General features: G+C 36.1%; 1 protein-coding gene across 1 annotated transcript; it reads right to left on the bottom strand.

Moving 5' to 3' along the window:
- Positions 1-8,279: 8,279 nt before the first annotated feature.
- Positions 8,280-13,033, bottom strand: LOC143565972 (kinesin-like protein KIN-14N). The gene is made up of 15 exons (XM_077052785.1): positions 12,833-13,033; positions 12,608-12,752; positions 12,409-12,518; positions 12,199-12,318; positions 11,895-12,098; positions 11,609-11,818; positions 11,372-11,446; positions 11,151-11,297; positions 10,943-11,081; positions 10,738-10,847; positions 10,047-10,208; positions 9,779-9,972; positions 9,277-9,358; positions 8,970-9,179; positions 8,280-8,521 (listed from the first exon to the last, which is right to left on the bottom strand). The coding sequence occupies exons 1-15, from the start codon at positions 13,031-13,033 to the stop codon at positions 8,342-8,344; spliced, it is 2,289 nt and encodes a 762-aa protein (XP_076908900.1). The 3' UTR covers positions 8,280-8,341.
- Between the last annotated feature and the right edge of the window lie 3,071 nt (positions 13,034-16,104).

Below are 16,104 nucleotides of genomic sequence, written 5' to 3'. Positions count from 1 at the left end.
TTGTCCTGTGGAAGTCACAGTATTTGCTCTGATCAGCGTTGTGACACTCTCGGATTATTGGAGCTTTTGGCCATGGGAGCCTCTCGGTGTCGAATATCTCGGTGACGCTTTTGGTAAGTGGCGTCCATCTGGAGTTACGGTACGACGACCGCATGTTATCCTTTCTGCATAACCGAGGTTGCGAGCCGGATGAGGTGTCAAAGTTTACCTTTGACTGCCAAATGCCTAGCTTCCTCTTCTTGTTTAGTCGGGCGGTAAGGACATTGTTTTCTCTTGTTTTCTGGGTGTAGAGGTTTGTGCTCTGAGGGAGATCTCTACCCAGTTGCTTTTCCGTTTCCGCGAAGCGTTTAGCCGCTGTCATGATGGCATCCCATATGGATGGCATGCCATCTTTACCCGTTAAGGTGCGGATGAGCTCTGGGTCTTTAGCGCCGTGGACGAAAGCAGCACGAACAAGATCTTCGCTAATGTTGCCCAGACTTAGCTTTTTTGAATTGAAGTGTGTGATGAATTCTAGTAAAGACTCATCTTCCTCTCGGATGCAGTTGAGGATTGTCCATTGCTCTTCAGTGTACTTTCTTTGTTGACTGAAGTGTTGGCTGAACTTCTGTTGGAAGTCTGCCCAATCGTAGATGTGGTGGACCGGTAGACGGTCGAACCACGCTCTAGCCGCTCCCACGAGCGTCATCTGGAACATATAACACCACGTGGGTTCCGTCCAGTTGCTGACGGTTGCCCCCGCTATGAATCTGTTCAAATGATCGTCTGGGTCGGATATACCATCATAAGTGCCGATGTTGGACATCTGTTTGGCACTTTTCGGGGCGATTGCTTCCGCAATGTCCCTTGCGAACTTGGACGTTCCCGCATTTGCAGCAGTTGGTCTAAAAGTTTTGAAGTCACGTGGGTTTCCCCCCACGTTCTTCGGTTTGAAGGTTTTCTCGAAATTCCTTCTTGGCTGGAAATTCGTTTCCTTACGCTTCCCTTTCGCCCTATGGCAAGGGTTTGCGTCGGTGTCGGATTCCTCCTGGCCATCATCCGAGTACTCGCAGTCACTGCTCATGTTGAGCTGTCGAGTGCTTCCAAATTCGTCAGCCTGTTGGATGGAACGTAAGCGTTCGTCCAACTCAGCTTGGAATTCCTTCTGACGTGCTTCCGCCCACGCTTTAACTTGTTCAAGTGTTTGGCGGGGGAACCTCGTCTGTTGTTTCTCCAACTGGGCATCGGTGAATCCCAGGGAGAAATTTACTGCACTTGCCCCGGCTTGGGTAACCGGGGTAGTGTTCGTAAAATTTACTGCACTTGTCCCGGCTTGGGTAACCGGGGTAGTGTTCGTAAATATTGTGTGCTCGCCGGTGTTCCCCCCAGTAGCTGGGGTTGTGGTTACCGGGGCTTCTTGGTCACTCGTTGGCCTTGGCAACGGAGTAACCTTAACCATCTTTCCAGAAGTTTGAAAAAACTGAAAAAGTAGTTCTAGCTTTTATGCACGGATTGCGCCAATGAAGAAACACTAAGTGACCCCTGGCAGATTACGGATAATCTGGGGGTTAAATAGATGTTTCCCACGAGGGGTTAGATCCGGCGAAGATGGTTCTTCTGATAACCTGCAAAACAGACACCGTGAGCTCGTCACTGAGAAGGGGGGGTACCTCCTTGTGACCACCCTCCGGCGTGAGAATCAGACTAGATTGCTCTTGAATATAAGTGTATATTAAGAGAATGACTAGAGCAGATATCAGGTAATATATCAAGATATGAGATATGAGATAAGATGATACCATTCCAAGGTGTTGGAGTATTTATAGCCGAAGGTAGGTTTCCAAGCAGGTACAGCCGGCTGAATAGTGTTCCTGTTCTGCCAACTATGGGCTACGCACATGCCATGCTGGTGGTTGGTGGGTAGGCAGCGGCTGATAGTGACCAGGCCGGCTGTGTACTATTCCTGTTCCACCAACTGCAGGCTACGCACGTCCTCCGACAGGTTGGTAAGTAGGCAGCGGCTAATAGTGACATACAGTACAAGAGCGTGCTGCTCGTCATACTGTTGTCAGTGAGCTGTCGTATCTTTGGTCAGATCTTTTGTCCATACCTCGTCATGTACAGTACAAAAGATCCTCCAGTATCGTACGGACTGGCTTATTTGTGCGGGAATGTTCCCGGCTTTGTGCGGGAGTGTTCCCGGCTTGCTCAATCCTTCTTCAGGTGACATTACTGAATTATTTAAGAGTTAAGTGCCTTGTGCGTGTAGCCTTGCTGCGCGGGTAGCCTTCCCTGATGGCTTGTATCCGCAGTTGCAGGAACAGGCGGAGTACTTCACCATTGGGAGGCTTTTCCTGCGGGAACAGCTTGCGTACTGCGCGTAAGGACGTCACGTCTCTGAGCATGGTGGGCCCTGCGGGCCCAGTTGGTTTCTGCGCAGACATCCCTCTTCAAGGGGTTGCGAGTTTAGCCTTTGCGCAGACGTCCCTGTTGAAGGTGAGTCTTGCGGGTTCAACTGCGCAGACGTCCCTCTTTGAGGTGAGTCTTGCGGGTCCAACTGGGCTCTGTTGAGACCTACCTCTTCAAATGGGGAATGTGGGATTCAAATGAACATTTGGGAGCAAGGATGTCATCTTGGTGATTGAAAAAGAAGCTGCAGATTTTGATCAAAGATCAGATAAATACCCGTAAAGCGTGGGAGAATAACAGCCACACAAGAACATGAATAATATTTTAGGCAGTTTTGTAAAATTACCATAAAATCAGATTTTGAGTGTAGAGCACCCAAAATGGTATGTTGTTTCATAGCCTCGCATCATCTTCTCGCCTTTCTTCTTAAGTGACGAAGTTTAGACAAAAACATTGGAAAAACCGGATTTAAAATGTATAAAAAATTTCAAAAACAAGCGGGGGACTCAAATTTTCAATCGAAAACAGGTAAATTTACACTTTGTATAAAAATTTTCGGACGAAAAACGAGTAAATTTACACGACTACGTAAAAAAAAGGGCGGTCGGGGCCACCTCTAGCACTCACTATCCCCCCACCCCCCTTTTCCTCTCTCTCTCTCTCTCTCTCTCTCTCTCTCTCTCCACATTGATTTCAAACACTTTACAAATCAGCCATTGAAGTCTGAAGATGCTCTAAGAATAAGTGTTTTTATTTATTTAGGACGACACCTTGTCATCGTGTCACTAATCCCGTTGGTGTCAATGGGAAATTGGGAATTCCCCTTTGCTCGCCACCAGAGTAATGACGGAAGGGAAATCAAAGGCTTGCAACCCAGTCCGCGGTATTCATGTGGAGAACGGGGCGTCATCATTTTCTTCACAACACACGGTTTAATATCATCTTCTTCTGAGAGAAAATAAAATTAAACAAAACTTTGTGGATCTACTTCATTTTAGTTTTGAACAATGAGAAATAATATATGAGTTTATTAAGATTATTTTGAGTTTAATTTTTGTACCAATGGTTCCTAACTCTAGTTATTGTTTTTCACTGATGTTATCCATTATTTGAATCGACTCAAATTAAATAATATCAATGGCTCACTTATTTGAAGGAATTATTGGAATGGAATCCGTGATAGTTTCACTAAAAAATAAAAAGTGTTAAGTCATGTTATTGATACGTTAATATTACTTGAAAAACGCTCTTAAGACTACGCAATGTGGATACCGCATCACTGCCCAAGGTGATGAGGTGCATGATGGTAGCAGGGAAGATCGTCCCTTATCCAATTCCAGCAAAGCGGGATGAAGAGTTAGCGAGGCTAGATAAGTTTAAAATCTTAACTAAAACTAATGATCTCGAAGACCAACACAAACGAGTAGCCAAGGGGTTTGGATGATCAAGTTCTCGAAATATATGGACTCTTACTGTTTTTTAAATGTTTGAGTAAGTTTTTAATAATTTACTTTTAGTTATTAATGAGTGTTATTAATTAATTCAAGTTGATATATTTATGTAGTTTGATTTTTTATTAATTTTTTTAAAATAAAATTATTATTTTTATTTAAAGAAATAGGGAAGTGAAGTGGGAGTGATGCATTCACTTACTTTGAGTGAAAGGGAGTGAAGAAGGGTGATCTATTTACTTGTTTTGAGTGAAAGGGAGTGAGGAACAGTGAGGTGTAATGTGACGCTAACATAACATAGAGTGAATATTATGGAGCTAGTGGTTCAGATACTGTGTAATGATTTTACTTACAAATTAAATAAAAATAACTAAACTAAAGACATGTGAGGTGGCATTGTATGATTGGCCATTCAAATTAACAAATGTTATATCTGGTCAATATGCTCGTTGTTCGCCGCCAGAACCCTAAACACTCGCTCACGACCTGTGTAATGATGCTTTACGCCCATTTGGGCCGACTGGGCCAAGGACATTGGCCATACCGCAGGCGATAAGAATTAATGGGTATAAGTTAAGGTGACTCAACTAGGTGTATTGATATTGATCAATTTGATCAAAAATTATTATTCACATTTAATAAAGACCGAATTACACAGTTGGTGCCTAACGTTTCATGAAAGTAACAGCATTGGATATTAACATTTAAAAGTCACTTGTTTAGGTATTCAACTTTTGATTTTATAACAAAGTTGGGTACTAAGTCTAACATCCGTTAAAAACTTAACAGAATGGGAGTCATGTGAAAAAGACTAAGGGAAATATTTTCATTACACCTTTAACCCATACTAACGTATCAACTACTTCTTCTTCACTTCATGTTTGTAATACAAAGAAGACAAAAAGTCACGATTAGGGCAAACGAGAAAAATGGGCGCCTGGGCAATCATGACAGAGTTTTAAAACTTTAAATTCGACATGGCTTAAGGTACGCAATTTTGGTAATGATATGCTCTTTAAACCCTCTGTTATTAATAATGAGATGAAATTGAAAACCGTATTTTTGTATTTTTTTTGGTTCAGGCTTTCATCCGGAGTTTTTTTCTATCAAAATTCACCATGTTGGAGAATTTTCCATCAGCAACTACCACAAAGTTTATGAAAGGGGCAAGATTAATTATGTGGATTTGTTGGACGTAAAAAGGTTCAGTATATTTTTTACTTCAATGACGTATCAAAAAAGTTAGTATACCATGGCACTTACCAATGACTTTCGTTACATTGACAATTCTTTTCATTAGATTACCAAACTTTTTGATTATGTCATTGAAGTAAAAAAATACAGAACCTTTCTATGTCCAAAAAATCCACATAATTGACCTTGATCATTTCATAAACTTTATGGTAGTTGCTGATGAAAAATTCTCTACCATGGTGAATTTAAAAAAAAATCCCTCTGGATGAAGGCCTGTACCAAAAAATAAAAAAATATGGTTTTCAATTTCATCTCATTATCAAGAACAAAGGGTATAAATAGCATATCATTACCAAAATTACATACCAAAGCCATGTCGTACTCTGTCCTAATTGCCCACGCGCCCATTGTTCTTCGTTTACCCTAATCGTGACTTTGTGTCTTCTTTGTATTACAAACATGGAGTGAAGAAGCAGTTGATACGCTAGTATGGGTTAAAGGTGTAATGACAGGATTTCCCTTAGTTTTTTTTTTCACATGACTCCCATTCGGTTAAGTTTTTAACGAATGTTAGACTTAGCACCCCAACTTTGTTATAAAATTGAAAGTTGAATACCTAAACAAGTAACTTTTAAATGTTAATACCCAATGTTGTTACTTTATGAAACGTTAGGCATCTATTGTCTAGTTAACTCTTTAATAAACTCACTCAAATTGTTAGAACAATTTGACCACCTGCATCAGCTACGCATGTCCCCTAAGCGTCTTCAAGCTTTTAAGAACTATTCTTGAGTATTAATCAAAAGAAAGGATACATCAGTATATGTACACAGCCTACAACAACAATCACTCTTAGAATTATGCACCATACAAGGAAAAAGATAATACCAAAAAAGGTGATATGGACAGTTAATTAATTGATCAAATAATATTGGAGAAGTGGAGATTGAGCATGTACACGAGTTTCAGGACCGTCTCGTGGATAAGTTAAAGAAGGCAATGGCTTTAAGTCTTCACTTTTATAGGGCCTCAATCTTAAATATGAGTTATGCATTATGAAATTTTGAAAGTAAAGTCATTTTAGAATTAGTAATTTCATGATGGACCACAAGCAAGAAGGATTGCTTCATATCCATTATCACTGAATATCATCTATATTTCTATAATTCTTGTATACTCTATAGCGTTATACGCATAAAGAAAATAAAAGAAAAAGGCCTCAACATTTTAGTTAGTTTTAGGTCTCGAGGACGTTGAGTCGGCCCTAACGAGTTATGTGTTATTTGTTATACAAAGAGCGACCGTATGCTTTATATTTATATTACATGCATGCATATATTCAAACTCAGAACACACATCTGTACGAACTGCTTGGGATATATATATATAGGATAAGGTTAAAATGAAAACCCACTTGAGTTGTGAAAACCCGCGAAAACCCTATGTAACATCGTTTTTTTTTTGTTGCATGTAATAGATGTTGTAACATTTAATACAAAACATCGAAACCTCAAAAAAAATGTTTTGCTATTTTTTAACATTTGTTTACTAATTTTTATATATGTTTTCAGGAGAGAGAAAATGTTATAATTATATTTACATTTTTTATTCACTTTAATTGTGAACCACAAGATTTAACATTAATTAAAAACATATGGTTTAGAATGAGTTTCTAGAGTTTTCACAACCAAGTGGGTTTTCATTTTATACTTAGCCTATATATATATATAGGGTAAGGTTAAAATGAAAACCCACTTGAGTTGTGAAAACCCGCGAAAACCCTATGTAACATCGGCTTTTTTTTTACATGTAATATATGTTGTAACATTTAATACAAAACATAGAAACATCAAAAAAAAATGTTTTTCTATTTTTTAACATTTTTTTACTAATTTTTATATATGTTTTCAGGAGAGAGAAAATGTTATATTTATATTTACATTTTTTATTCACTTTAATTGTGGACCACAAGATTTAAACATTAATTAAAAACATGTGGTTGAGAATGGGTTTCTAGAATTTTCACAACTTAAGTGGGTTTTCATTTTATACTTACCATATATATATGTGTGTGTGTGTGTGTGTGTGTGTTACATTGGTCGGGAAGCATCTGAACCTTCGTCTATAATATGGCCATTCTCCTCAGTGGCGGCACCTGGGTTGTTCAGGCGGTCGTCTATAATATGGCCATTGTCCTCAGTAGTGACACCCTGATTGTCCAGACTATCGTCTATAATATGGCCATTATCCTCAGTGATGATACCCGTGTTTTCTAGGCCATCGTCTATAATATGGCCATTGTCTTCAATGGTGGTACATGGGTTGCCATTTATGGTGATGGTGGTTTTGTATCCAGAGACCACCTCAGCAAATGTTAAGATCGCTGACATATATAGCCTGTACAACAAATGCAAGTTTTGCCATTGTGGATTGCTTATGATGGTGGTACGTAGAGGGGCAGTTGTTTTATAGTGTAACTGGTTGGTTTGATAATTTGCATGGAAAACACTTGGAGAGTATGGTTAATTGTTTCTTACACGTATGTAAATAATCTATTCGCGTAAATGGCACACGTACGTTTGATGAAAGCGACAAGTGGAATATTACTAAAATAACATATATTTAACAAAAAAAATATTTTTGCAATATTTTCAATAAGATCAAACAAATGTATTTTAGGTTGCGTTGGTGGTTCGAAGGATGGTTAACCATTATGTCTCTTCAAACTGTGGTTAAAAATGAAGGAATGTGTGTCCCTTCAAATCGTATAGTGGAAAGAACTATTTTTTTGAAAACAAAAAACGAAGCTAAATAAATAAGGTAATTTTTCTAATTCTACAATATTTTTAGCACGCCTTTTTGTTCGTGTTTATCTTATTATGCATTGTCCGTTTAACGCCTTTACACCAAGAGGTTTGATTGCGCATAAAAGTTATTCCATATAACATGGCATGAATGCATGTCAAAAACCCACCTTAATAATTGGCATTTCGACACATACACTTGTTGCGACTTGAGAGAGGGAGAGACAGAAAACAAGAGTGCACTCTTAAACAGTCTTAATCATAATTCACTTCGAGTGTAAAAAAAACTCAAAAATCTGAAACATTACTTAAATAACACATGATCAACAAAAGTACTAATCTACTAACCAACAAATTCTGTTTTTTTCATAGTTCTTCTCTGCAAATCATAGGCCAACTACTATTCTTCAGTTTTTCTTTCTAGTATACACACCAACATGCACCAAACTGTTAGAATTTCAAAAATGTACCGATTTCTGGTTGATATTTACTAATGCAAAATTATTAGCCATAGCTTAATCTAGCATCCACTTGCTTCACAGATGTTTGTCTCCGAGGCGTTCCAATCTCACAAGCATTAACTCTTGCAGCAAACCGAAGAGAACAAAGTGACTCGTTCATGGAGCTAGGTGCTGGTGAAACATTCACCACCATCAGAGTCTTGGAATCGCCGCCTAAGCAAGGCTGATCAATTTCAAACCAAATATAAATTCTTTAGAAGCTTTAAAACAAATAAGAAAGACTATGGGTGTGCATGAAACCAAATAACCGATCCATAAAACCAAACTTTTAGTTCGATTTCAGTTTTGATGTAATTTAAATCAAAGTATCCGAACCGAACCAAATTTATAGATTTTCATTAAGTTTTTATTTGTAAGTAATTTACAAGAACTTAATAAATATTTTAATCTAAATGTTTTAGCCCAAATGTATAAAAGTTGATTAATTATATAAATTTTAATTAACAAAAAGAGTTAGCCCAAAGTTCATGTCCAAATTCATTATTTTGGTCAAGTTTTTTTCAAACAAAAAAATTTCAAAGCACAAATGGCATTAAAAACTTAAAAAGTCGGTTTGCGCCCAAAACTGACCCATACACACTCCTATAAAATCATAAGCATTAGATATGTACCTGAAGAAGATATGTAAGTTTTGAGTTCCTGAAAGGTACATGTTCTTCCTTCTTTGCTAAAGCGAATATAACATCGCTTAACGATGACAAACTTTTGTTAATGGCTTGAGTTTCTTTCAAACGGTCCCCAGTTGATCCACTTTTAGAAAGACGTTCGCTACCCGCAAGATCAATAAGGTTAAGAACACCATGCACTTGTTGCTCTGTGCTCTACAACATTAATCAACACTTCATCATTAACCAACACCATTAACAAAACGATATATATAAAAAAATAATAAATAAATAAAACTGAAATTTCCCTTACCTCATTAACACCCGTTATCCTCATAGTGAACACAAAATGGCTTCTTGACGATTGTTCGTTCATTTGGGTCATACCCACAGACCTAAATGTGAAAGAGATTAAGTTGAACGGGTCAAACATAACAACAACCACCATACCCAGTATAAATCCCACCAATAACAAAATTGTTAGCAGGGTATGGGTAGGGTGGGGTAGGCAAACCGTACCTCCATCCCAAAGGATAGAGAGGTTGCTTCCAGAGAGACCCCCAGCTCGAAAACCATATGCATGGGATCAATATGAACGGGTCAAGCATGTGAAATCAAAATGACTAGCTTAAGATGAAATGGGTCAAAAGTATATACTCCTGAATCATATTATTAAAAACAAATTACTAATATAATATAATCACTAACTACTGTTAAAAAGAAAACCAGACAAAAAGTGTTTCAGGTCAACCCAACCCAACCCGTAAATACCAGACAAAAAGTTCTTCTGGTCAACCAACCCGACCCGTAAATACCTGCTTTGTGCAGCACGGTTTAACAGAAATGTAACTTCTCTACTGCTGCGTACATCAACTACGGTTAGGTCAGAAACATGTGTGTTCCCATTTGCATCATGTTTAATTGCATACTGCTTACTACGGGCCTCTGTTGACCCAGGTCTGGTCAACAGATCGCGTATGGTCTCATTGTATATCTCCAGCATTGAAACCTATAGATTTAATATTTGTAAAATACTTTCTTGTCTTGGCTTACCAAACAAGAAACTTGGTTGAAAAGTCAAACCTGCATTTCATACTTCCACCCTTGGTTTTGTAGCGTTTGTCTTGACTCAAAAATTTGTTCTAGAGAACGCGGTATCAATCCTTTATCATCAGCGTTTCCTGGCGCACCCATCATTGTATGCGTTTTTCCCGACCCCGTTTGACCATAAGCAAATATACAAACCTGAAACCGAAAAAGCCAATCCGTTAACTGAAAAAAACGAACCAAAATTCATATACCGAACAAAAATCGATGGTTAGCTTTTATGTTTTCATAAAAAGAATAGACTTTCGGTTCGGTTTCAGTTTTGCATGTAACTAAACCGAATCGAATTTATGTATTTTGATTTTAATTTTGAATTTTAAATAATATATAAGAATTTAATAAATAATGTTACCCGAATATTTTAGCCCAAATGGCAAATGTATATCAGTCAACCAATTATTTATTAATAAAAAGACATGGGCCAAAATATTCGGCCCAAATAAATACAAGCTTAAATGATAAAACTGAAAAAACCAAACCCAAACATAACGTTTTTAAAAAATTTTAAAAACTGAATTTTCGGTATTTGGTTTTGTTTAAGCCGAAAACCGACTCAAACTAACCCATGCATACCCCTTGTTAAGACACAAGAGCGGCCCGATTTGGGTTCATTATAATCTCAAGCTAGTAAAAAAAATTGCTTAAGACAATTAACAATGCGCATCACCTTATAACCATCCAAAGCACTCTGAACAAGCTGTGAGACCTCAAAAAACACCTCTTCTTGTGAAGATTCAGGCACAAACACCTTATCAAACGCAAACGAATGTTTTTGCCCTTTTTAACAACAACCAAAAAAAAAAGTAAAATCATAAGCATCAAAAAACATGGTTAAAAAGTCAACTCTACACAGAGCATAGTCGTTATAGTACCATGTTGCAATAACTCAATACCGCGACCAGCATTTTCTGTTGATGTAGGAAAAGAAACCGCCTTCGGTTCATCTTCAGCAGCTTCATCTAACAATAAAGGCCGGACCCTACAAAATACTCGTATATTCCCTTTTAATTCCTGTGGAAAAAAAGATGTTACTGCGATAATTTGTTTAAAAAAATAAGTCAAAAAGAAATTGAAACTTACTAATATTGTGTTATGCAACTTTTTGCGCAAGAATTCTCCTTCAACAAGTTTAATTTCTGCCTCGGCTAAACGAAACTGTAAGTCAGAGGTGAATTTTTTTTGTTCTTCATATCCTGTTCTTATCTCATATGCTGATAAATCAGACATCTTGAACATAAAAGTTAAATCAAGAGTTAGTCAAACTTGAGTGTTATGTTCATAAAATATAAAATCAATTATACCGCGAGTTTATTCTCAGCAGCATCAAGTTTCTCTTGCAATTTCTTTATTTGATCACTTTGTGAAGCACATTTTGCCTGAACAAACAATAATGGTAGACATAACATAACATAACATAACATAACATAACATAACATAACATAACATAACATAACATAACATAACATAACATTGTTATAACTTATAAGTGGTAGCTTTTATAAGCTATGACATATAAAGAGCAGTCAACAAATAAGAACCTCGAGCTCGTTTGACTTTGTGGTAAGGTTCTCCAGTTCACCTGCTGATTTTCCAGTCAACTCCTTATATATCAACACTTCAGCTAATAATTCTTGAACTTGTGATAGCTGGCGATCGCGATCATCTCTCACTTGTTGTATGTCCAATCTTAGGCTTCCAACTTCACTCTTCAATGCTTCTTTAATCATCATCGTCTCGTTATTACTTTCCTAAAGTTACATTCATATATATATTTGAGATACAAAAAATGAAATTGGAATATAATCAAATGATGAAAATACTGACTTTAGCAGCGGTCAACTGATCTTGCAAAGAAGTGCAGTAGCCTCTTAGGCTGCTAAGGTTCTCCAAAATCGCAACCTTTTCTTTTTCTACATTTTTAAGGATTTCATTGGTTTCATTAAGCTCTGATTGAAGCTTACTATTGTATTGTTGTAAGCTCGTGTTGTATTCTTGTAGTCTCTTGTACATATCGTTAAGCGATAATATCTGAGAATCAAATAAATATGGAACTTAGTTATATTCAAGGGAATCTTTTATCTTTCATTTTTTGCATTTTACGTTTCAAGATTATATATAAATAAATAACCTTCTGATTAGCACTTGAACTTTCACGTTGACCTCTTTCGAGTTCTTCCAAGATCGGAGCTTGTGATCTCTCTACAGACAAGCGCGCATCTTTCTCTTTGGTTAATGATACCATTGCAGCCTGAGATTAATCTTGACCATTAAAAATATAAACTTTCGAAATAAAACATGTTCTTATACCATGATCAAGAATTCAAGATTCTGAATATACCAATTTATCCAATTCTTCTTTTGCTAGTTTCTCCTGTAAGGCGGTGTAATTCTTGCGTAACGCAATGATTATCGAATTTAATTCTTCTTCCTTTTGACTCATTAGCATTTCTTGAATCCATGAAATAGAACAAAAAGATTAAACTACAAAAAAATTGATTTGAAATATGCATATAGTACTTGAAATTATAGTTATATACCGGAATCATTGCATTTCTTTTCTGCGGATTCCAGCATGTTCAAATGTTTTACTTGCTCTAATAAAAGATCCCCTTCAAGTTCTTGAAACCACTTGATACACATTTTAAGTCTTTTTATATAATCACTCATAGCATCACATTTCTCCTAAAAACCACAAAATAAAAATCGAATTCGCCATACATTCCATAAAAACTAAAAATAAAAAAGGTTTAAAATTCACTAACCTTGAGACTAAACTTATTTTTTGGTTTGATCCTCTCATTCAACAATGCGTCAACATCTTCTCTAGTAAATTCAACCCCTCCACAATCCGAGCCCGCAACGCTTGCTGGCCCAACACGCATAACCGAATCTTGACCGCCATTAACGACCGACAAAACTTGTCTTGGTGTTAATGTTCTACTACCATTGGCAGGCCCAACCATTCTTCAAACCTGCTTTGAGACCTACCCAAAACTCTTAATCTTATTAATGTTCTTGAACACAAACAAAATGATAATAATGACTATAATTAGAACCTTGAAATATGGTTGAGAGAGTAAGAAATAGTGAGATAGGAATTGATGGATAGAGAGTTGAGTTAGGTGATCAAGTTACTTAAAAGGAAAGTTTCTAGGCTGTGGCAGTGACTGTTAGGTGTGTTCATGAATTGTTGTAAAAGCTACCAAGGATTTAATTAAAGTGATTGCTTGTGGTTGCAGGGAAGAATATGAAGCAGGTGATTGATGAGCTAAGAAAGTGAAAGGATTTTTAAATGTTTGAAAATTTTAATTAATCTTGATCTTGGGTTGTAACAAAACACCAAGATTTGCGAGGGGTTTAATGAAAGAAAACCTTAAATATTAATCATAACAACTATAGTCCCTTAATTATTAACTTCACACTCACACTACACTTTTATTTTATTTTATTATTTTTTTTCTTTTTACATACATATGTACGACTCTTAAAGTGGGTACTAGTAGGTGGTTATGAACAAAATTTTATTGGGTGTATATTTTTTAAATATGTATGATTCATCTAGATGTAAAATACAAGACTGAGAATTCAATGATTTTAATGCTTAAAATTTTTAACAAACGTAAAGGTAGAGATAACAAAGTTATAATTTAATGAATTGATTCACTTACAAAATTATAATATTGTATTTTAACAGTAATTTAAGTTTTTTGCTTGATCTTTGATTTATGGATACAAAGCATACTTATAGAATAACGAAAAGTGTGAATTAAAATCTGTGTTGATGAATTATACATAGAAATATAATAAGGAAGGTGGTTACGGCACCAAATGGCATAACACTCGGGATTGTGGTAACGATAACAGGAGCTACAACTGTGACAAAAAAAGTTCATCAAGTAATGTTCCTTTAGATAGGAAACATATTGATAAATGTGGATAATGCTTGGAACGAAAAAATTCATTAGATTATTAACGATTGGTTCTATGTTATCTCTTGCAACTAATCAATAATTTGAAGTGTCTTCTTTCTTCTCGAGAATCCATACCTCCTTTGTCACTTTGTGGAGAGGTAGCTCTCGAGCACAAGTTTATATTCAACCTCAGTGTAAAGAATAAAAAAAGAAAGAGCACTTAACATCATACTTTACAAACCAACACAGTAACAGACTTAATAGATGAATGGCGGAGACCTAATAAATGTAGTTATATGATGTGTCGTACAAGCGTCACAAGGACGTGACAGGAGGAAGAAGATAAGAAAAAGTATTGTTTCATAAAGGGGAACGATGAGGGAATTGGGGTGATGACCGATCAAAATATAACATCAGTAATGGTTAAAAAATACGAAAGGAAGAAAAAAGAAGTATTAAAAACTGTAATGCTCTAGAAATATAATATATGACGTATAGAATAATGAAAACACCAAAGGAATTATGTGAAACATACATAGGTTCTAATTTCTAAATATGTTGGAAGCCGCGTGGAAACACTTTAAAGCCGATTCGGTAAAAAATAAAAATAAGCATAAAAGGGCCAAATCAAATACGCATTCTTTTCGAATTTGAAAAATACATTCCAACAGAATTTTTTAGGCCCAATGGTCAGGTATACAGCCCAAGAATAAAATTGAGCCGAAAGAAAAATGCATTCAAGATTATATTAGAAATTGGAGATGCGGGGTATCGATACCCTTACCTCTCGCATGCTAAGTGAGCGCTCTACCATCTGAGCTACATCCCCAATGTATTAGTCTTCTTACATTTCTAATTCTCATATTTAATATCATGCATTCATGCTTGCTCTTAATGCTTATACATGCAATTAGATTTACCAAAAACAACAATTTTGATTCCATGTGAATCTTTTTTAATGCTCAGAGAGCTTAGAAAATGCGTGTCTCCAGTAATTGTATAACACAATGAGTTAAGTATTAGAGTTACTATAACTACAGGAAAACATGACTTGAGAGTTCAGACGAACTCGGATTACTTATTATCCATTTGTTTGTCACTTATAAAACTTGAGATGTGTCATCGACTCATCGGCATAGGATACATGTTGGATCTTTCATGGAACCATGGTCGTCTCTGGGGACAGCGAAATGAAGTTAAGGCTTTAGGCCCCCACCTTCTAATGTCTTCAATTTCAAAAAAAAAAACTAATAATTATACATTTGTAATTCGGGATTTGGATTAATGTGTGTGATTTGAGCGGCGTTTAAACTGAATTAGGTCGAGGAAGGTGTGAGGAACTGCATTACTAATTATTTGAAAAAAATGATGATATCTTGATTTATTTCGAGTTAAAGCAATATACTTTTTTTGCAACGATGTATCGTTTTAATATATCGTTTAGGCCACCTAAGAGATTGAGTCGACCCTGTATGAAACAAACTTTTTTAGAGGTTGATTAAGGTCAGTTAACACTTATAAAGTTTGATTTGTTCTAGTTAGATTTGTTTAAGAATTCCTTATTTCCTTTTTTGTAGATTGATTCATCAAATGGGTCTTGTTGGTTCTTCATGTTTCATCTTATTTTGAAAATTGTATTAAATATCAAATCATAAGAATTACTAAACCGTAAATCACTTTAGCTAATTTATTTTGACAGGGATCATAAACTCGAAGGAGCATTTATGTTTTCTTGGATTAATTATCTATTGATTGTTACTGAGTTTGTTTCAGTTTAAAACTCCTTATTTAGGATCCTGTGATTGTAGGGGTTCTATATAATCCTTGGCTCGTTCCTATTTTTATTCTTTTTCTTATGTATCTGATTTTCTTTCATGAGTCAAATCTAATAAGAAAAGTTATTTGAACAAGAAACCGTGTGCCATTTGGTATTTGATTGTTCTTGAGATCTTATTGTGATCGTAATAAACAATTGCAAAGAAGTAGCTCCTAGAATCTACTAATAACTATATATAAAAAAATGTTTTAAATTACGGTTGTTCTAAAAGGTTGTGGCTCAAATCTTGCTTGAAAATCGGCTCAACAATTTTTTAGCCAAGCTGAGATTGTGCGCTTAAATTTTG

This window comes from Bidens hawaiensis, unplaced genomic scaffold (assembly GCF_021521415.1).
Source record: "Bidens hawaiensis isolate Kalapana, Puna unplaced genomic scaffold, B.hawaiensis_p1.1 tig00022670_1, whole genome shotgun sequence".
In the NCBI taxonomy this organism is placed as follows: Eukaryota; Viridiplantae; Streptophyta; class Magnoliopsida; order Asterales; family Asteraceae; genus Bidens; species Bidens hawaiensis.
The sequence above is the reverse complement of the archived record's forward strand: the minus strand, read 5'-3'. Positions and strand labels throughout refer to the sequence as shown.

What these genes read in the sequence shown, in the direction of transcription:
- LOC143565972 (XM_077052785.1), bottom strand. Translation starts at nt 13,033, where the DNA reads ATGGTTGGGCCTGCCAATGGTAGTAGAACATTAACACCAAGACAAGTT. An exon ending in AAAATAAGTTTAGTCTCAAG is followed by an intron (nt 12,753 to 12,832) that starts GTTAGTGAATTT and finishes TGTGGTTTTTAG; the next exon opens with GAGAAATGTGATGCTATGAG. An exon ending in AGTTGCATAACACAATATTA is followed by an intron (nt 11,082 to 11,150) that starts GTAAGTTTCAAT and finishes TTTTTTCCACAG; the next exon opens with GAATTAAAAGGGAATATACG.